The sequence below is a fragment of the Lichenostomus cassidix genome, chromosome 4, assembly GCF_008360975.1.
Source record: "Lichenostomus cassidix isolate B80296 chromosome 4, HeHo_3.0, whole genome shotgun sequence".
NCBI classification, from domain to species: Eukaryota; Metazoa; Chordata; class Aves; order Passeriformes; family Meliphagidae; genus Lichenostomus; species Lichenostomus cassidix.
In genome coordinates this window covers 68,487,017-68,510,215 of record NC_139484.1, presented here as the reverse complement: position 1 = coordinate 68,510,215, position 23,199 = coordinate 68,487,017, and the positions used below count along the sequence as shown (strand labels likewise).

Here is a 23,199-nt window from a genome sequence, read left to right as displayed (position 1 = left end):
AATGTTCCAGATACAGCAATAACACTCCTTCTTGTTTTTTTCTTTTTGGATCTTCTATATTTATTTTCATTTATGTATCCAATTGTTTAATCTGTTTAGACAGAATGCTCTTAAATTCATCATTTTTTAGCAGTCAGTAGTGCCATGTGAGATGTCTGAGTTTGCCTGAGTTCCAGATGCTGCCCCAGAGTGGCCAGGGTCTCTCAGAGATCAGGTATAATTTCTGCCAGCACCAGAAGGGTATATAAAAAATTGCACTTAACAGCACTAAATACCTCTAACACAACTTGAAAGATTCCTCATCAAACACTGCAAACATCTATGAGCATCACCTTAAGGAGCCTTCAGAGTCAGAGGGTAGCAGCTGTGTAACTCTAAACCTTAACTATGCTGCTACCTTTGGTTTGACACACAGAGTTCTCCCCCTCTGTTACAAACACAGCTACTATGCCCAGCTCACCTAGAGATGCTTAGCCAGGCAAAATTAACACCACCAGGTTCCTTTCTTTTAGGAGAACTTCTAGATCAGGGGAGTGCTTGGGTTTGCATCAGAATTTGCATCCAATACAATTTAGTTACTAAGTTTTGGAAAGTGTCCTTTACTCAAGTTCCTCATTTGTTGACAGCCAATTTTGCAAGTAAGGCCAATGGGCTGATGATGCATTTTTCTTCATGAGCAGCTCATAATAAGTAAATATTTTTAATACAAAGATTCATACACATTCCAAAAAATTCATTCACTACCTGAGAAATAACAAGAACCCTTTGACACCAAAGAACTATTTCTGTATCACTACTACAACTGGAGTTCAAACATTCCTCTCAAATCTTTAGCTTGCCTATAGATGTGTGTGCATGCACATGTGTATACCAGTCATAAACATTACCACTGTGAGATCATCAATAACATGCTGTTGTTCTTTGACTTGCAGTCTAAGGAATTCAATTTCTTGTTCCTCTCGTGTGCTGCTGAGATCATTCAAAGATGTGTGCCTCTTCAGTGCTGGTTGTGCAGACACCTTCTCTTTCTACAAAAAAAAAAAAAAGATTTAAAGTGTCTTGCTGCAACAGGAGAAAAATTCTCATGTGTGTTGTAGCAACCAAGAATTCTTTGAACTCAACAGTGCATACTCACTAGAACACATACTACTCTTTCAACAACAAAAAAAATACACATTCTGTATGCCTCCGTGTTAATCTCTCACATAAGATATTTTAAAACAGAATCAAAGAACACAGTGGGGGAAAAAATTAGCAGACAAGTGAACTCAATGACCTGGCATAGAGCATGCACTCAAATTCAGTTCTGACTTCTAATCATAAAAGCAGTATTTATTAAAGCTGATTTTTAGTCACAGCTTTTTACAGCCTGCAAAAACATTTTATCTATCTGTGCTCCTTTCCCTTAATCAGTGTGAATTGATACAACACAAAGCACATGCCACTCTGAATTTAGAATATTAGTATTCAGGCGCATTGTCTGCATTTGACAGTTGCACCATCCCACTGTGGAGACTGATCTGTTTGTGTTGGAATAAAAGCCCCACAAGCACTTCTGCCTCAAAGGAATTGTGTGCAATGTGTTCTTATGACATCAAGTCAGAGGTGCTTACTTACCAGAGATGGTTACTTACCAGTTCTACATTTTCCCTTGATAAATTTTTTATTTTCTCTTCCATTCTCTGGATACATTGTAACATATCATCGTTTTTTTTGCTCATCCTCTTATTTTTTTCTACCAAAGGCTTCAGCTGACTTTCTGTCTCCCGGGAACGTTTCAGCTGCAAACAGCAAAGAAACAAAATTAGCTGTGCTTTAGTTTACCTTTGGAGGGAAGAAGAAATAGGTGTGTTTTCACTTGCCTTTCTTAATTCAGAAAGTTTAGCTCTTCTGCCAAATGTCATCTGATATACACCATTGCTGAGCTAAGAACTACAGGAGTCCAAACAAATAAGACATAACATTTTTGTATGGACTATCAAAATACTAAATCTGGTCACTGGATTTTGCTCTTGGCAAACACTTATGATGATCCATAAAGTGATTTCTTAACAAACTAATATCAATATACATAAGCTTCTTGTGATCAAATAGGTCTCTAAGCAAGTTGTTTTCACCAATTTAGCTATCCCTTAGTAGTAGACACACTTCATCCTCCACTTTAAAAAAAAAAACAACTTTACCTAATGCATAATTAGAGCAATGCAAAAGTCAGCCAGAGGGCACAGATTCAATCTCAGCATTCTGCTGACATTTTCAAGCTGCTCAGTTTTGTTCCTGTGGTTTTATGATGTTAGACAATTACATGAAGCAAATTACTGCTCTTTCTTGCATTTGTGTGTATTCAATATTTCACCGGTTTTACTTCATGGGCTGTTTTGTTTGAAAAAAAAAATAATTTTCCCAGTCAGAAGATTTTTAAATTTGCTGAGTTTTAACTGGGAAAGAGATAATATTTTTTTCCTGAGATAATTTCAATGAGTATTTGGTTTTCTGCTTCATTCTCGAGAAAATTATTTTTCACAGTGCTTAATCACATGGCCTTGCTGATACTACTGGTTTTATGTGTAATACCATCTCATAATACAAAACCTGTTCCACATCTTTTTCATATACATTTCTTATGCCACTGAATCTAGAATCAAGAAGAACACTTGACTGAGTGATACATGCCCTCAGTCTGGAGGGACACTGAAGGATAAGTTACAATACTTCAGCATTCTTCAGGGACGCTTTGAATAATTTAGGGCCACAGAAAGGATTAACAAGGAGGAAGATGTCAGTGTTTCACTCATCTATAGGACTGACACATGGCACCACTTCAGCCCTCAGCATAATTTTAGAATCAGATATATAGGTTCCATCTGTTTAGAATGACAAATCTTTTCTACTGCCACTAGAATTAGGGCACTACAGGACGTGTGTAAAATTTCCTGTTGTGAAACTCACCTCCCACTGCAGTCAATGGGAGTTTTACCATTAACCTCAGTACAAGCAATTAAGTAGTGATAAAGGCTAATAAAATTCATTCTTAAAATTCATGTCATATTCTTTCTTTCGTAAGTTACTGTCCCTCTCCTAGGATAATTTCACCTACTTAAGAGACTTCCCTTGAGAAATGGCAGATTTTTCATCACTAGCACTAGAAAGCTTTTTTAACTCCTAGCTAGCATAAGCATGTCACAAAAACAAATTTCAAAAGGATGAATACAGCAATTTAAGTGCATGGATTATGCATGTTTTACACAACATCATTACACAGTGCTACAGGCAATATAGCAGTTAATTTGATTACTATGACCCCAAAATAAATGTGTACATTTTTATTTTTGTGGAACAAGAAATACTCCATCCATGTCTTCTGTGGTCACAAGATTAATTTCTATAGAAATCTCTGTTATATTTAGATATAATTGACTGAGGCCAACCAGGACTAATTTGTAAATTATTTATAACACTGACTTTCCAACATTAAATCTTTTGCCATAAAGATGCCCTCCCAGTCACCATCTGTGTTATTACTAATTAATTTACCAGTTCATTTCTTTCATCTGCTAGGAGAGTATTTCTGTCTTCCAGCTTCCTTATTACAGCATTCAGTTCAGCGATTTTTAACTGAAATCTCCGCACATCTCGTTCATCCAAATGCTGCTCCTTTACATCAAAAACACACAGATTCATTAAATTAACTTTTAAAAAATATTTTACTATCCATAGCTTAACTTCATGGCTTAGCAAGTGTATTGTGTAAATTTAAAACAGACTCACACATCAGTGTCTGGAAAACTTACTTTAATTAACTGAAACACTAAATAATATCATCCTGTGGAAATGCTACATGAACAGCACCTGCTTGTGAAATGCATGTAAAGTTTAACAATTTAAAAAAATCAACTCGCTAGGTAAATAATATTTCATATATAGCAGGTTACTTCTCACCAGATTTCTTACTCTCAGCTAAAATAGTTCTAGTGTGAAGGACATAGATTAAAATCACATGGCTCAGTTTTTGAGAAGTGTAGTACCTATTTTCCAGTGGTTAAGATATTCCTCAAGTAATAAAACAGTAAGAAAATACTTGGGTTCACAAGTTAAGAGGTCCAAGGAGTTTTTATCCTCATTGAAACAGCACAGTGGAGCACTGGGCCATTTACCATTTATCAGTCCTAGTAGTAACCACAAAACCAATGTGAACACCCAGGCAATTATCCAGTGGTGAGCATTTGGAGAAAACACCATTTTCTTACCGGGCTTCCCATCAGTTCGCTGATATCCCCAACTCCTGCAGGAAGCTCTCTCTTAGGGCTACTGTGGTATCGTTCTGCCTCCTTCACTTGGACAAGCTGCTCATCCAAAGCTTCTTTCTGAAGGAGCAGCTTCTGTGTATGGCCTGCCTGGACACCAAGGTCCTTCTCCAGAGCCAAAATCACCCTGTCTTTGCCTTTTATCTCGTCCATCTGGAAAGAAATAATGAATGAAGGAAGTTTGTGTAACATCCCCAAGTGCTCACTGCATGCAAACACACAAATTTATAACAAAGTTCTGTTTCTCTCAGAATTACACTGGCTGTGCAAAACAGTGGCTGCCAAAATGAAAGTATATCTCTTCTGTAGTCTTTTTCTCTGTCCTGAAACAAGTTTCAGCCTTCACTTGACCATGAATTTCTTTGCTCCAGTCTCAGCTCAAGAGACAAACAAAACCAGATGCAAACATACAGTGAAACAGAATACATAGCCACTGAAAAGATCCACTTCATCTAAGGATACACACTTCTATAAAGAGAAGAAAAATCTCCCTTCACTGTTTCAGAGCAGAAACACAGCTAGTACAAGGTAGGACAAACACACCCTTTAAAACTCACCTGGGCTTTGTTTCAAAGCTTGAGCCACACACATTTGCCCCATGTTGAGTCCCTCTTTATTAGTGAAAATCACGTGTGGTGAATCTCTTCACAGACACTTAAAATTAGTAGCATATACATGCACAACATTTAAACTTAAAATCTGAAGCATACCTATGTATTTTATGTGCCCTTGTTAAAAGATTCAAATGAGGACTAGTCTTTGTGTAGAAGGAAAAAAGTAAGTGCACACAGACTATTAGAATAAAGGGTAGGAAGAAACAGTTCTTAAACAGCCTCTCTGGTTACTGAACTGTGTGTTCATACATCTCCATACCAAATAAAGCACATTGCTCGCAGTGATCTACTGCAGCTCTCATAGGATTTGTCCCTCGCAGCATCAGTGTTAAATTCACTTTGGTACTATTCCAAATGCTAGAGGAAATGACAATCTGCACCAGTTACTATAGAAACAGATTTCTTAACAAGATGTTAACCATTAACAATATATTTGTTGGAACTGTACTGTATGTCCCTCAGTTTGCAAAACTGTTTCCTTGGCCAACATAAACTCATGGAATTTTGGAAGTAAGAGTATTATAATCTTATTTGAAAAAATAAAATAAAATCATGATCTTTTTAAATCATACATTTGTTGTTTATTATTGCCCTACCTCCATAGAAGTCCTTTATGTCAAGTTACACAAAAAGAAAAAGGACAAGAAAAAAAAAGAAACACTAGAAGTAATTTATAGTTCAATCAAAGTGATTTACAGGATTAACACAATGAGATTACATGATTGGATGCAATTTGCTTCTTCAGGATTCTTACCTTAATCCTTTCACAGTCTACAAAGCAAATGAAATTAGTTTGTGTACAGAACTGAGTGGCAGGAGATGGCCTGGCTGAACCACTATCAAAGATAAAAAGGTCAGATTTGAAGTGAATGAGTTGGTCTAGACTACTCTGAAGTTCTAACTGGAACTGAAGATTGGGTCTAATGGAGACTTCTTCCCTGATTTAGAAAAGTTGTTGTGTTCCAATGCCTCATACAGTAAATAAAAACAATACTTCCCAGTATGTCAATTAGCATTTGTGAGACTTCTAAGTATGCCCAAAAGGACTTGCAGGAAAAGAACGCAGTTTTTATTAATGGAAAAATTTGCAACATGCAGGGTTTCAGAGGGACTGTGCAGTGAACAATGACAAAAATTAAGCAGCTGCCTCATTTACTGAATGCTATCTGTCATGCACACTGATCTATCAGGGAGCCCTCGGGAGGAAAAAATGTCATGTAACTAAATACTGTGGATAGTTTTGCTTTCAATTACACAGGTGTTCCCACAGAACATCCATATCACTGACACAGGAATCTGCCCTGGCAAGGCACACATTCAATAAGAAGACCCAAGGTTACAATAGGCACTCCTAATTTCAGATACCCTATTTAGTAGCATATTTCATACTCTGCATATTCTCACAACTTGATGATAAATGCAATGACATAGGTTTTAAGTTGGAAGGGAAAAAAAAGCAACAATCTTGGTACGCCTGCTACTTGCTGAACTGCTGCAGAACTGATCCTTTGAAACAGATGTGACCAGGGCAGTCATACCCATGTCACCCTCCCTCCACATGTCCATTGATCAAAGCACACAAGCTCACACAAATTGGAAAGAAATGCCACGAAACAGCATGGCTTTGAGGTGGGGGTTAAGGGAAGGCACAATTCTCCTCTGCTCTTCCTACTAATCTTTTTCCTACCATAAAAATCTACATGTGATGCATCTGTCAGAAAATAAAAAATGCCCCATGTTTCAGTCAAATATAAAAATCATTGAAACAATTATATAATAGCGACAACTGCAGATCCTTTTTTATTTGGGTTTCTATTTCAAGTTACAGGAATGCACTAGAGAACCTCTTACTCATATAAACATGTCCACACACACACAGAACACTGCAATAGCACTTTGTGTTTTATAAGCACAAACTACCAGAACAAAGAATTTCGAAGTAACTAACTTACCACTTGATAAAGACAACTAGAACTGCAGCAAGAATGGCTCCAAGTTCTGTTTCAGAACCATGGGGGTCAATATAATTGTGCTCTTTTCAAGGGGACAGTTACACCCTTTATTTATCCAATATAAATGAATCAACCTAGCTAATGTCTCAATTTTCTTTCATCTACTGCAATCTGACCAACAGACTCACTACCTTTTTCATCCCTGCATAGCAAATTTGTTCATCTTCCCTGCTTCCTTTCTTAACAGAGACTACAAATTGCTCCAGAGGGGGGAAAAAAGGAAAGGAAGTATTTTACAGCAATGCAACCTCCCTCAGTTCCCTGTGGGAGAGATGGGATGTCAAGGGCCCAGGAGGTAATGGAAGAGGAGGTACATGACTAGGAAAAAGGGAGAGATGGTTTAGGTTTAAACTGAACATAAACTTCCATAGAAGAAGACTTTATTTTAGCCTAGTATTATATATTCCAATAGTTGTAAAAGCTCAAACAAAGTCTCCATGTCAGTTCTGTCCCACTGGAGAACCACTGGAGCCAGTTTGTTACATGAAGGAAAAAAGTTGGCAGCATAAAGGAAAACAACCTAATGTAATTAGGTATGAATTAGGTATGTATATCAGACTATGTATTATGCTCTCTTTTTTAGCGGGAAGAAGCATATCTTCCATTAGGCAAATGAAAATCAAAATGGATTAATCCAGGTTCCCTGCTGCTTGCTATTTTAATCAAGCACATGTTGTGGAAGCAACACTGCCATAGCTAAGACTGTCTAAAAATCTTCGTGGTCTTAAAGAGAAACAGTGTTTTTTATTAGACTAAGTGATAAGAGAGCTTTCAGGCACAGAAACCCTTCAGCAGATCAGATTAGGAAGCATTTTCATGTTTTCTTCCATGGCATTGTACCCACTTGAAGGACCAAGATGTGGCAACTGGAACCTGTGTGCACTAACTCCCACCACTGCTTTCACATATTCCTGCCTGTTCTGCAACTCATTTGAGATTTCTCACTAAGATACAAAGGATTGATATCATCTCTTCTTCCAACAGATTTAGCACAATGAGATCAAATCATGCATTGGGCTCAAAGGTATCGTTTTAAATCAAATACATAATCCCAGAAATTCCTTTCAACTGACTGCTTTGGTTTCCAATTTGTTCTCAGTTTAAAACAAATTGACCCACTTTTTGCAGCTACAAAGTGAACTCTTTTACATTCTGTTTTGCATGTATTTTAAAGCACTTCAGAATAGGGATTATTTTCTATATGCATTTAAGGGTGGTACAATTCAGTACAGAAAGTCCATGGTAGGAAGGCAGTGGAACAACATGAGGTTGGAAGGTATTTTCAATTGTATGCCTTGAGAAGAAAAGTAGGAGAAATACCCTCTGAAAGAGGATTTTAAGAAAATAAGATCATTCACAAGCAGCTGCAGAGGCAAATTACTGACAACACTCTGAGGAGCACAAGTAACTCTCGAGCTCTTGGTTAAAATTAGACCTTTTAAATATCATTCATTAAGGGGTTTTGAGCTGTCAAATGTTAGATGCTGAACAGAGATACTATGTGCATTATGTCAGTGAAGAGCTAGCATTTATAGCCTGTGTCAAAATTACCAAGGTTCCTAAGAACAGGTATCTAACTGTCCCCTTACTGCTAAGAGAAATGAGCAGAAATGAGGCTTCTAATAGTATTTATCCAACATGAAAGAGAATAAAGCCAGTCATTGGAAAAAGCATCCCCTGCCAATTATGCCACACATCAATAACTAAAGTGAAAAAAAGTCAGAGACCTTTGGGGGAACTTTAGCCTCTCACGAAGTTGAAAGAGAAATTCCCAGGGAATTAAAAGCCACATCTATCAAGGCAATGACATATTCAGTTTCCAAAGTGGAAAAAGCCAGCTGCTGTATTGCCAAGTGTAAGACCTTCCTCCTTACCCATCCTTGTCAAAGTTATCTCTTAGCCAACTGCGGAACAAAATTCTACAGTGCTCATCTCCAGAAGAAATTTAATTAACCTTTTACCAAGTGCCTGACACTGAAAATAGGGCTATTATGACAGAAGGATTGCTGGTTACTATGAATAGCAAAAAGAAGATGCTACTCAAAAAGAAAAGGTAAAGATTGGACCAAATGTAATTAACATGTTTTACATTTATAAAGGGACACTAAGACCTAACAACAAAATCCAAAGCTGAAAGCCCATCTGGAGAGAAGAATTAATATATTCCAGAGCTGTGCATAGTATTCTCTACAACAGACATGGTCAGCTATTTAAATAAATATTTGCTGCTTACTTGGGAAACAGGTGAAAAAGGGGCAAGAAATGCCAACCATCCAGTGGAGTAATAAGGGTCACAGACAGAAGTAGATAGGACTTATTCTTAATTTCATGTGTAATTTTTCTAAACAAACAGTCAATAATTTCCTCCAGTAGCTTTTCCCACTTTTTTTTCTGAAGTGTGTATATCTCATTAGAAGTTTTGATAAATTTTACAAGAAACACCACATTGGCAGAAAATTCCAGAACTTACTGATAGGAGGTTTCTCACATCTTTCTTAAAAGCTAACTACAACAACCTCTACTACTGGATTTTTCCCATTACCTATCCCAAGTGTTCATTGACAAAGCTATAATGAACAAGCAGTCGAAAAGATAAAAATGTAGCAAAACTAAGTAATGCAAACCTTAAGAGATTTTAAGTCCAGGTGCTATACCATATGTATCTTTGTGGGGTTTTAATACTGCTCCAAATTTTGTAAGGAGACACAGAAGTCAAATTTGTGACCTAACTTTTTAAAAAATACTAAGAAAAACCACAAAATGCTGAGCCTGCACCATAAAAAAGGTTTCATTAGATCTGCTTGATTCAAGGGAAAATGTCTGGCTGGAATGCTGCGCTGTTAGCTCCTAAGAGAACAAGCATAAATCTTCAGAGGATGGAAAGCCAAGTATTATTTGCAGTCCTGCAAAGCTGGAGGTGGTGGGTCTTTGCTGCAGATTAGCTCAGCCTTGGAATGCAGCTGAAACATGCGTCTCAAACAGATGGCAAAATCCAGGGAACAGCCTACAATCTGATATCAGCAGCTGTGTGTGAAACACACGCGGGGTTAAGCGGCTGAAAAGCAGCATGCTACAGCTCTACCCAACCATGCACGACTGCCTTGCATGACTGAAAGCTCAGCTTTCCAGTCTCAAAATTCGACACTTTGGTTAGGAATCACAACTCATGCACACGTGCCACTGCACAAGTGAAGTGAGGAAAGCCAGGCTCCACCCTTCCCAGGCCAGCAGAGGATCAGGGAGTGCCCCTGCCAACTGCTCACTGTGCCTCTGCTCCAGAATATTCAGAGACAAATCTCTCTGCATTGCCCCCAGTGATGAATGTAACATAAAGATATGAATTCCACTGCCTCAAAATGCCAAAATCCTAGTAATGGGACTGCAGGAGAACATGAGTGTTATTAGAAAACTGTTCCCATCAGTAGGTAATTTGGGGCTTGGTGGAGCATTAAACTTTTGCTTCTACTATTTTTCATGCTGAAATCTCTTACATTGCTGAATCTCTTAGGTGGCTGAATCTCTTAGAACTTGCAAGTATTTTATTTGTTCACCTAAATTTTATCCCTTGAAAACCGAAGGGAGTAACACATTTTAACAGCTTTGTCAATTGCCTGTATGAAGAAATGGAATGCATTGCTCCGCAAATTTGTGGATTATACCAAATTTGGGGGAGCTGTTACCACACTAGAAGACAGGAACACCATAGAGAGGAACTTTTTGACATGTTGGATAAATGAGCCAAGAAACCTTCCTAAAGTTTTGGAAAGAAAGACACAATGTCCTGGCCCGGGAGTGTTCCACTGCCTGCAACAGTTGGATGCCAATTGAAGTTGGCAGTTTTGCAACGTCAAGAAAGCAAAGAGGAAAACTAAAAAGACAAAAGGAAAGACTCTCACCTCCTGTAGGGCAAGTTGGATGTGGGTCAGTGGTGAGAACTTGCAATGATTGAAGTTAACTTGATACTGTGCCAAACCAGGGGGTGTACCAAGAGATTTAGCCTTTCAGTAAGCATAAATGAAACTACACCAGGAGCACCACAGGCACTTTTGGGCTCCTCAGCACAAGAATGAAGGTATTGACAAACTGTCCTAATTGCCATGTAACTGGAGGAAGGCCAGTGAGAGCACTATGGGGCTGCAACATCCAGCAGTCAAGGAATGGTGGAGGTGCCAGGCTTGCTCAGCCAGCCAAGGAAGCAGGCAGGACATGTTACAATAGCAGATATCCATTCCACCATCCAAAGGGGAATACAGGGATGAACAAAGCACGTGTTTCTCCAAGATACACAGCAAAAGGTCAATACCAACAATCGGAAGCACAAGAAAAAACACATTTCACTGTGACTAGGCTCTGGGGCAGGCTGTCACTGTTGAACTCCACCTCGGGAGGTTTTCAAACTGTCTGGAGGAGGCCCAAAGCAATCTGATCCAACTTTGAAAGCAGTGCTGCTTCAAGCAGGACACTGGACCAGCTGACCTCAAGAGGACCCTCACCATCTATATTTTTCCATGACTGCATTGTGCTCTCAATGCTAAATAATACTAAAGACTATAGACACTTTATTAGTATTAGTATAATCCATACTAAGGACTTAAAGACAGACAAGCATATTAAATGCTGTTTGAGGTTAGAAAATATGAATTTGTGAAGGATATGAGTTGAAATGTTGGGTTGTCCTGAACTAGAACAACCTAATTCTTAATTGTGAAAAGACATTTGTCAGAAGCCTTCACTTAAATCACGAGATGCTATGTTACACACAGACGCAAAGCTGAAATAGTAGCATTTTAAAAATCAATATAAATGGTACATGAGCTTATTCCATAAGAGGGTTTTTCCCTTGAAGAGACATTTCAGGAAAACTGCCTGGATTTCTACCTTTTAAAACTGCTTAATTTATTAGTCTGAATTACATTCTTTCATGTCCTGCATTGTATTTATTTGGCAAAAAACAGGCAGAAGAAGTGTTCTACACTGGAATGAAATTTTTATTTATGCAGCAAGATAATTTGGACTAAGAAGACTAAGGATGCTTAAATAGTGCATCTGTCTCCATAAATCATGGCTGATCAGGAATTTCTGAAAATCACTCCTTGAAAACAATTCCTTTTACTTTGATTCTATTGGCAGCAAAAGGATTTTTTACCTTGCAAGTATGAATCTGCAGTACTGTCACATTGCTATTTGACAATTTTAATGAGGCTATTTGAAAATACAATTGAAATATGCAAATTTAATTCATCTGGTGTCCTGTGTGCCCTCTTAAACAGGAACCTTATTGTGCATCTAATAAGATCAGTGCAATCCTTTACAATGATTTGGTGGTTAAGAAAATTTGGGCTATTTTATATTAAAGTGAAGCCTTTTGATAAATTTCAATCCAAGCTGTTTAAGAATATTTAGGAAGACCATATGTGTAAAGATTTTAACAGGGCAGAATGGCATTTAGCTGCAAAATAAGTAAAAGGCTTGGTGTTAAAGACATTTCCAATAAAAGAAACAATGTTTTCTAAAACCGTACACTGCAATATGCAGGGTGCATGTGTCATTTGTTTGTTCCAAATTTTAAATATTAAGTGTTCAAATATTATATTAACTGTTCACAAAGTAAACATTCAGATTTTTTCTTATTCAACCAATAGTAAAAATCAGTAGATCAGTGATGTCATAATTCAATAACCTTTTAACCACTGGGCTTTAGCATATATTTTCCAAGGCAAGCAGTGTAAAGTGTTCATTATTCTTACCACTGCAAAAACAGTACCTAGAGAGATGTGCCTTGCCATGTAAGTACCTGCTTAAAAAGAGTGTCCAAGTGGCCTGAGAATGAATGTAACCTCTGACTAATAGTTATATTTAATAGCAATGCCTTCCTTCCCACCTGTGCTGATAACAGAGTAAGGCTGCTCTGTTTCCAAGGTTCACCAACAATGGGAACAGGCTATTTCACCATTGTCAGGGAAAGAGAAACACTTTACTCACCTCTGAAAACTAACTTTAAACCTGATTTTAAAACCAAGTGAGTTAAATGGCAAGCTTAGTCAAGGCCTAAGAAAAATTGGCTGAAAATGCTATTTTGTGCACTTCTGCAGAGTTTTTATTCCATAGAACAATACAACTGTTCAGACTCAACTACTCAAAAAATATGGGCTGAAAAAATAGCTGTTCTTGTTTCTTATCTTATTCGCAAGGTGCCTCTTTACTTTTAAGACATCTGTTTCATTTGTCCCTCCAGTTTGTTACTTGCTATTTTTACTTCTGGTTTCATAGCTGCCAGCACATTGTGCTGATGTACACATATGAGGATATATTTTCTTGGAGGGTGGGAGAACAAAATCCACAGCATTTAGCATTCATTAAATGAATGAAAGCATTTATATCATGGTTACATTTTGAATTACAGGAAATGAAAAATTCCAATATCCTTTCATACTGCACAGGGAAAAAATAGATATTTTACCTTCTCTTATTATGCACTAGGACCTTTCCCATTCAGTCTTGTTTCTGTTGAGCTTTATTGGATATTTTTTATGGCTCAATTCAAAACTATGAAGACAATCTCCAAATAGATTAATCATATTTCTAAAATACTGTGATTTGTATAATATAACCATGACTGTTTATAGGGTCAATATAATTGTATTCATATATACACAGATAATGGATTTTGCTATTTTCCATTCTCATTACTTATTTTTTGATAACAGCCAAGAATTGTAAGATTTTACTCAGATTAGCCATGGGTATTACAGTTAATGGCAAAAATATAGATCTTTTTTCCAGCCGCAATATCTATAAAAAATACATTTTCAGAAGTAATCTGTGATCTGAAATGCAAAATAAATCAGCCGAGTCTGACAAGACAATCAGACTGCATCCTGAATTACTCCATCTGAATTTGAATTACAGTATGGCCAGCCCATTTAGGCCGTGAATCCCAAAGATTCCAGTTTCTTAACAGCACCATAAAACACTGCACACATACAAAAGAGCACATTAATTGAAACTCAGTTACAGAGCTGTGCTAACATTCATAAAACTGCCTTTCACACAGTTATCATTTCATCCCACAAGGGTAGGACCCAACCAAGAACCCCAAATCCAGAGCTGATAGGGTTAATCTGAAATTGAAGGCAAGCATCTAGTTAATCAAGAACTAATTAACTGGAGGGGAGAGGAGAGAGGGACACATCCCAGTGATCAGATTCTATAATCCCACGTGTTCTCTCAAAGGAAAAGAACAGCATCTAGGAACCCTGCAGTAGTTTTTACCTTGTCCCAGATTTAAGTAATGCACTGTGCAATAACAACTGCCTAAATTCCTACAAATTGCTAGAAGAAACTCTTCTCTCAAAAAACTGCACAAACCATTGAATTTAAGGAAAAAAATGAAATTTATTATATGAAAGGAATGGAGGCACTAGAAGGCAGCACCAGGCTCTTGGAGGAAGATACAAATATTTCCTGAGAAAGCCCATGAGACCAGTGGCAGGTTTTCTCAGGCGCTGGGAAAAGGAAACAACTTATCTGCACACTCTCCCAACACATTCACCTTTTTATATATACTGACTAACAGAGGGCTAGCAAGGCTACAATTAAAATTTTGAATGACTTGATAGGATTTTTTTTGTGCCAGACAGAAAACAGAGTGTTCTTCATCACCTTTGCACCCCAGCAGGCTGAAAACCTCGGCTCTTGAAAGTGAAGAGTTAAGTGTTTCCTTTGAAACCCATCTTGGAGGAGGTTAAATTCAATTAGAAAATGTCCTCCAGAAAAACACATGCCAGAGTGTATCAACCTTCTCTCCCCTTTAACACTTGTTATAATTGCCTGTAGTTCATAGACATGATTTTAGAATTTTACATTTCTAATACAGAATAAAATATGAAAGAGTCTATGTTTGCAGAAACTCCACATTGTCAGTCTTTGCAGTGGTCTTTAATTAATGAACGAAATTATACCCCTGAGACTTGATCAACATCCAGCTAATTTAAAGCATAAATATTAACTGCATTAAAAGCTTCCATTGTCTCAGACAGAAAATCACCAGCATTAAACAGATATTACAGTTTGTAGCTTGCTCTCACCATAATTTTTCCTAAGGAATACAAGAAATAAGAGGTCATGTCTGTGCAAATGCAAACTGACAAGATATTTTCCTAAGGAAACTGATATTTCATCATATTCAAAGTCTGTACTTCTTGAAAGAACACAAATATCATGTTTATTGTAGTTTTAGATTTTATTTGCATAGCTATTGTATTGCTAGTATGCTAGTTTGTGCAGATAAACATATCTATACATATATACATATAAAAAATATCTATTTTCTATATATATGTATGTATACATATGTTTATGGAAATATCTTTATAGAAAATATTGTGTTACCAAACAGAAGTGTCACTTGATGAAGACTTCTCTAAATGTATTACTGGGTACAGCCTATGTTAGATTCTTTACATTTTATGAAACTGAATAATTTGGGGCACCCACTGTCAGGAAATATCGCCTGGTTTTTGATTTTAGACAAACAGCATAATCTGCCATCTGTGCTGAAGTCCTAGGGTTTATGAAGCGTGAAAAATGCCTGCTGTCCTAGGCCCTAACTTTTCTGCTGCTACAGAAAAAACACAGAAATTCTGAAAGGGCAACAATGCTTAAAATTGAATGACCTGGATAAAGACACAGAAGAAGGAAAGAGACTGTCTTGTTTCAGCACAACTCATTCCTCCAATTTAAATATAAAAACTCAATAAGAATTTAACGTTGCCATCTCACAAAGATGTTCTTGTATTGTCCAGTGAACAATCCCTGACTTCTTTTGGTCATCAGGAGTATAGTTGTGCAACTAGGAAAGGGAAAGTCTATTTCTTTGATCTTTTGAGAAAATTCATCCTGGAAAGTCTTGGTTGACTTGTATTCTATTTGGTGGGACATAAAGCTTCAGACCCTGTTGGATAAGCTGTGAAGCCAAGGAGGAGCCAAGGAGAGTAAGGAGGAGAAAGCAGTAGAAATAGTGGCCCATTGTAGCCATCAGCTCTGATGAAAGATGCCACTGCCAAAGGCTGCTGTGATATTTTTGGGCACACATAGCAATATACCAATACCCTCTATAAACTGAAATAAGCAGCATTACTGAATGAACTTACCAGCCTGCGGATCTCCCTCTCACATTCCCGCTTTATCCTATTGATCTCATCCTGGTGGGACTGATAAGCCGTGCGCAGGTCCGCAGCCTTCATCTTGTCTGCCTGCATAATGTTGTTCAGAGCTTCTTCGAGCTGCTTTTTGCCAGATTTCAGCTCCAAGATCTCTTGTTGCAGCTTCATTCGCTCCCCGTCGAACGCCTTGCGAGCCTCTTCCTTCGCCTCGCTCAGCAGCGCCGTCTTCACTTTGTCAGCCGCCCCGTCCCGCAGCACGTTCACTGTCGACTGCAAGCGCTGGATTTCACCATCTTTGATTTTCACCATTCTTGCCACCTCCTGCTCATGCTGCCGGATCAGGAGCTCTCTGACACTCTGAAGTTCCTTCATTTTCTCCTCGTGGAGCTTGGCTTTCAGTTCAGAAACATAAGCAGTGTGCTTATGCTGCTCCTGCTCCCTTTCTTGCTTAACCTCTTGGATCTTTTCTCTCAGTTTACCCACCTGGAACAAAATATAAAATACTGATTAACAAGCACCACTTCTCTTTTAAAAGTCACCAATGAAGCTGCTTCTAAACTGTTATTAAAAACCTATGCTGAATATTCAAAAGCAAAGACTGCACACCTCTCTCCAGTAAACAAGTAGAGAACCAGGGCTGGGAAAAGGCCATGTGCATGTCAAGGAATCTGCTACAGGGATGTGCAACTGGCAGTGAGTTCTCACAGTTTTTCGGAATAAAATAAAACTGAGCAACATACAACCTGGTTATCTCCTTATTTCCTGTACCAACCACATCAGGCTACTCTCACCCATAACCCCTCTACTGCGCTCTACAAGCAGATGGCAAATTAATCAAACAGGGAAAAGGCTTTGTGTTTATGCTGGAAATACTTTTATTTTGGATTTCTTAATTTCTTAGCTATTTTAATGGGAAAGTCCTTATTAGATAGGCCAAAAGAATTGGACTTTTGAAAAATCAAGTCTACTCAATGGACCTCAGACATCACCCCAAAACTGAGACTATGCATGTCCCCAGACATTTCAGAATATATAGGCCACTGACTCTAAGGGCTGGGGAGGGAGTAGGGGAAAAATATTATAGCCTATTATAGTAATATCCACTGTGATGAAACCTCATTATAAAATGATGCTCAGCAGGCTGCATGGAAAGCAATGCTTTTTCCATTGGGATTAGATGTTAATTTAGAATAAAGAGGGAGAAAAAAGAGAAAGGCTCGCTTGCAGTATACCAGAAAGGCTATAATGTATTTCATCATTCACACTTTCAGTAACATCTTTCTACTATCCCTATTACAGAGAATGCCAAAATGTAGGCTCTATAGATGTATTTCTCATCTAAAGCAAAATCAGAAGCAGAGGTTTCAAAATCTTGTGTTTTAACCTTGAGTGACAATACAAACATAAACACCAAACAGTGCTTCATGGTAAAAGGAAGCTACCAAGCAGCAGGATGTTAGTCCCTGCCACATCTGCTATTATCTAGGCTACAAAAAGCTGTGATCCATAGTCATATGAGGCATTTAATTTACATTAAATTAACCCAGAACGACAACTTGGTCAGATAGCGCAGAAAGGATGGAATCTGAATATATTAATATTCAGATTGTCATTTACCATGACGGTTTAATTAAAACAAACATTATTTTGCATGGTTATGGATTATACAGTTAAAACAGTATAGGGTTAAAAAAGTAAAGGGTTAATTAAACAGGAAAGGCCCAGAAATCTGTATTATTTTGTTTATTGAAAGCAGATTGGATCTAAACTGGTACTTTTAGATACTTCTGTGTGTTTGCTTTAGGAAAAATGGGACATCTTAACTAAAAAATCTCAGATTAAACAGATCCAATGAATCCAAGATTATTACTTGGTTTAAGAGTGAGCATAAAACGAGTCTAACACATTACTCTTCAAACACACCACTGACAGCAGGATTTTCAGAGCCTGAATTACAGTATTGGGTTTGCATGGCCAGGCTTTGGTAGCACAAGGGCTACAGGAATGGCTTCTGTGAGAGCTGCCAAATGCTTCCATCATGTCTGGCAGACCCAACACCATCTGGCTCCAGGACAGACCTGCCTCTGGCCAAGGTCAAGCCAATCAGCAATGGTGCAGCACCTCTGGAATTGCCCCTTAAGAGTAAAAACCCCTGTGAAACTAACTGCAGCTGGAGAGAACAGTGAGAATGTGTGAGAGGAACAGCCCTGCAGACACCAAGGTCAGTGCAGAAGGAGGGGCAGGAGGAGCCCCAGGTGCCAGAGCAGAGATTCCCCTGCAGCCCATGGTGAAGGCCATGGTGAGGCAGCTGTGCCCTGCAGCCTGTGGAGGTCCAGGATGGAGCAAACCTTTCATTCTATTTCCTCTCCCCTGCCCAGCTGAGGAGGGCAGTGATAGAGCAGCTTTGGTGGGCACCTGGTGTCAGTGCAGGAGCAACAAACCACAACTTCACCTGAAGTCTTCAGACAGCTGGGACAGCAGATTTTGCCTGTGCAGAATGTGTTACAATTCTCTCATTTTGAACTGTAACTGAGAATTAACCAACTCAACTTACCCTTGATTTAAAGAAAGAAAGAGACCAGGGTATCTGCATTTTTATGAAAGTAACCGAGATGCATTGTTGACTAAACACCACCTGGGAGAACACTATAATTACAGCTGTGTTCAAAGTAACAGCTGTGAATCAGACAGTGTCACAACCAGATTTTACAGATATTGTCACTCTATTCCAGGATAATTCCCAGAATGTATCTTTATTAAGAAAGATAGAGGTTTGGTTTTTATTTTTCCCAAGTGGTAAATCAGGCTATTGGAAATTATCTGCAGAATGTATCCATGTCTTAATTCTTTTGGTGTGATGACATTTAGTTCCAAGCCTACAGTGGACAGCAGTGATTTGCAGTGCTTGCATTAGGGTACTCAATTCCACAGGAGAGTCCACGGCAGGGAGGTTGGAACAGATGATCTTTAAAGGTCCCTTCCAAGCCAAACCATTCCACGATGCTGTAACAAAGCTAAGCCACTTACTCACCTATTTACTATCAGAAGTAAACAGACTAGCTTAGAGATAAATTTGCAAATGAAACAACACTCATCATTTACTTATTGCCTTACTGATGAGCCAAGAAAATTGAAATGAAACTGAGCAATGAAACCTACTAATGACAACATGGGGAAACAAACTGTATAATGGCACATACAAACACAGATAATATACCTCCGGAACTACAGTAATTTTAAATTAGTCATATTGTACATAAAGCATCCAACTGAAAGGCAGTTTTCAATACAACATATTCATGAGTGTAACTTCCTAAAAGCATTTTTGAAAAATGAGAAATGCATTTTGACATTTAGGAGGAGCGCTGAGTCACACAAACTGGCATACTTGCTCAAATTTTTTCATCTTTAACAGAATTAAGGGAAGGCAACACCTAATGGCTTGTGCTGTCTGTGAGAACATGTATTAAACCACTCAGAGTAACTGAGTACTATCATCTATGACTACTAATTTTACCTAAAAGCTTCAGCAAGAGCAATTTCAGCAAGAAGAATCTGAATCCTTCAAAAACCCCTGGATTTGTGCACAGCATCTTAAATGCTTATCACACCTCATGACCCAGAAAAAAATGATGCATCCTAATTCCAAAGGTCTTTAAAAAGTCTCTTCTTATTACTGCTTGTTGTCAGAGAAGATGGAAAGTTATATTAGTCTGTTAGAACTTCCCTGAAAGCCATAAGCTGTCCTTCCCACACCCCTGAGTCCCTCTCTCCTGCATACTGTGCAGTTCTGTACACGTCTGGCTTCCAGAGCAACTCACTGAATGAAAATAGTACTGTGGCATTTTCCCATATGCCCAAGTCTCACTTTCAAAATGAACCTAAATTTTAAAGCAGGTTCTCTTTTTTAATTTCCGGCACTCTTTCTGTATTTTTTTTTTTTTAATATGAAGAAAGCTATTCTATCTAAGAAATGAAGCCACTAGGGAAACAAAGTCAGGGAGGATATCAGGGCACCAATAAACCAGTTATTTTCTACCTTTCTAAATTAAAACTTTTATAAATGGTGCACATTGATACAATCCTGTTGTCATAGCCAAAGTTAGCTTCTTAAAAAAATATGCTAAGCATCATTGCTTCTTCCCTTATGTCTAAAAAGTGCCTGAAAGCAGGATTTTCTTCAAAACAATATAATTGTATTTCCTTGGATATTTTCATCTGATGTTGTTTTCCATGACAATGTGCTTTGCACACTTGAGATAGAAAAAGAATAGTTCAACTTCATGACTGGAGTCAATGGAATAATTTTAAAACTATTCATTTCTAACAGGAGAGAGCAGTGAATGTTGTCCACCTTGACTGAAGCAAGACTTTTGACTGTCTTCCATAACATCCCTGTAGGTAAGCTCGGGAAATGTGGGTTAGATGAATGGACAGTGGATCAAACTAGATCAAGAACTGGCTGAATGGCAGAGCTCAGAGCATCATGATCTGCAGAATAGGGAGAACCGGGGATCAGTACTGGGTCCAGTCTTACTCAACTTGTTTATCAGTGGCCTTGGCCCTGGTGAGGTGCATCTGGAGTTTTGTGTTCCGTTCTGAGCTCCACAGCTCAAGACAGACATGGAACTACTGGAGGGGGTTCAGTGGAGGGCCACAAACATCAGGAGGGGTCTGCAGCATCCCTCTTATGAGGAGAGACAGCGGGAGCTGGGCTTGTTTAGTTTAGAGAAGACTGAGAGGAGACCTCGTCAATTCATATAAATATCTCAGAGTGTCAAGAGGATGGTGCTAGGCTCCTTATGGTGGTGCCCAGTGACAGAATGAGGAGCAATGGCCATAAACTAAAATACACAAAGTTTCCCCAAGCCACTCTATCACTCCCCTTCCCAGCGGTGAGGTGATAGAGTGTCAACTGAGATGAAACATCTCATTTATCTTAACTCCTAGATGTTGTGATCTCAAGCCTATGAATGTACAGTCACAAGGAGAATATGGATATTTGAAAGCAATAACTGAACCTGGTGAAGATGGAGTGACACCCAACAGCATAACACCTTGCTATCGCTATCAAGAACGAAGTATTAGTTGAAATATCAGAAGACTACCTGCTAATTTTCCCTAACTACCTCAGTAGGAATAACTACTTTGGAATACGTGTTCCTAAATATTCACAGATCTCAGCACAAGCATTTATAAAACCACTGAGCTGACTGCCCAGACCAGGTTTATTCACTGCAGCTCCTTGTGCTCACAGCACTGGACTTTCAGGTTCAGTCAGAGTGAGTCCTGCCTCCACTCACATTAAAAAAGTGTGATTTTTGTGCTTTGGTCAACTCCTTTCATTACCCATTACCCAAAGTCTGTCTTCCAACAAAGCTTTTTCACTAGCAGAGGTTAGTATGTGAGTCCCTGTTCAGTTCATGCATTTCCTTCTCCAGCCTCTCCATAGATGGCAGCAAACCTACAGTCCATGAGGACATCCTATATCCAACAGGCTCCCCACAGCTATCAAACAGGTGTTCCCAAAATATGACAGTACATGGGAACTAAGGCAGAGCCACAAATTTGCTTCACCACTTAGGCAAAATAAATGAACCCAGCTACTCATGTTTCCTATGGCCAAAACACCACCAGCAAAATACACAATCATGCCCATCCAAAGACCTACAAACATACCAATTTTGGATCAGGTATTGCATAAACATTCAGTAGGACAACTTTACAGAAGAAATTTCTTTACGTGGCTCAACAACCAATGAAACAAGATGAACTAGGAAAATATGTACAAAGTTTTGAATGTCTCTTGGGTAAAATTTTATTTCAGAGAAACCAGTATTTTACAGGCAAAAGTATGTTAAGGCTGATTTCAGTTTGTGATGTCTCTCATCAGTTAGAAGGTTCCTTCTCAGATAAATCATTAATATAGGCATATATGTGAGGGAAAAAGTAGTTTAGGAAAATTAAATTGAATAAATTGGCCCCACAAGAGTTTGTTACCTTTCCTAATACAGTTTATGTCCCATGGGTCACAGAGCTGTCTATTTAGCAGCTTCAATATCTCTCTCTTACCTCTATGCCAGTAAAGATATTTAATTCATTTAGAATTCTCTAGGTACAGTGTTTTTACTTTTCTGATGCCAAGAAATAATTTCTGTTGATTTTGTTGCAATTTTTGAATTACAGTCTAAACAGGAAAATTCTCTATGGCTTTGATTTACTCATCTTGTCAGTCAAGGCATCTTGTAACTGCTGCACAGACCAAGAGTAGGCTGGGAAATGAACTACACGTTCAATTCTAGTTAAATGATGAAGCACCACAGCAAAGATGAGGGAAAGAGGTTGAAGTTTTCTTCATCTGCATCCTCACAGAAATGCACTCCAACAGACTGCAGAATTTACCACAGACTGCAATGTAAACTCAGTAGGATTTTAGAGCACCCTGGCTGTAATTTCCTCTTTCTTCTTTCACAGATTACATACGTGAGCTCACCCATTTCTCTGCACACTTATGTGCACATAACTGTCTCCAATAACAACCTCAATACACTAGAAAATATTACATTTTTAAGGTGATGAAAGGTGAACAACTAACCAAATTGAAGTAAATATTCCTAGACTGAAAATAGTATAAGAGGACTAGTTATTGAAAATGTTCTTGCAGCTGTCTTGGTGTTGTACTTCCACCTCATTCTTAGCTGAATCAAGAGCTAAACTTGATGCTATTACAGGTAAAGCATCAAACCTGAAAGTATATCAGGGCTAAACTCTTTCTAGTGTTCATGTAATATTTTTAATTTCTTTTTTTTCTAGAGAGAGTAATTTAAGGACTCAAAATTAATTCATTCTTCTATCCAAGGTATAAGATAACTTTATAATTATGTCTTCTTTTAATGCAATTTAAAAAATCATAATAAAATTCACATATTTCTACACATAAAGTTATACAGAACAAAACAGGAAATAACTAAAAAAAATTACATTTACTAGTGTGAATGTAATCTACCATCAACTCTTAAGTCTCCAAATAGAAACACTAAGACACTAAAAATGACAGTGAAGTAATACAATTTATCAGCCAGTAAATTATAAAGGGTATTAGCCA

The 23,199-nt window shown here is 38.1% G+C and overlaps 1 protein-coding gene across 8 annotated transcripts in view; it reads right to left on the bottom strand.

Moving 5' to 3' along the window:
• The window catches only part of JAKMIP1 (janus kinase and microtubule interacting protein 1), a 145,405-nt gene that overhangs the window by 53,807 nt on the left and 68,399 nt on the right, over positions 1-23,199 (bottom strand). For all 8 annotated transcript variants that reach the window (XM_085059783.1, XM_085059776.1, XM_085059780.1 and 5 more), the window contains 5 exons: positions 16,083-16,577; positions 4,248-4,457; positions 3,535-3,654; positions 1,635-1,781; positions 888-1,028 (listed from right to left, as the gene is read on the bottom strand). In XM_085059783.1, the coding sequence (XP_084915909.1) occupies positions 888-1,028; positions 1,635-1,781; positions 3,535-3,654; positions 4,248-4,457; positions 16,083-16,577 (1,113 nt within the window). The remainder of the gene's footprint in view (positions 1-887; positions 1,029-1,634; positions 1,782-3,534; positions 3,655-4,247; positions 4,458-16,082; positions 16,578-23,199) is intronic.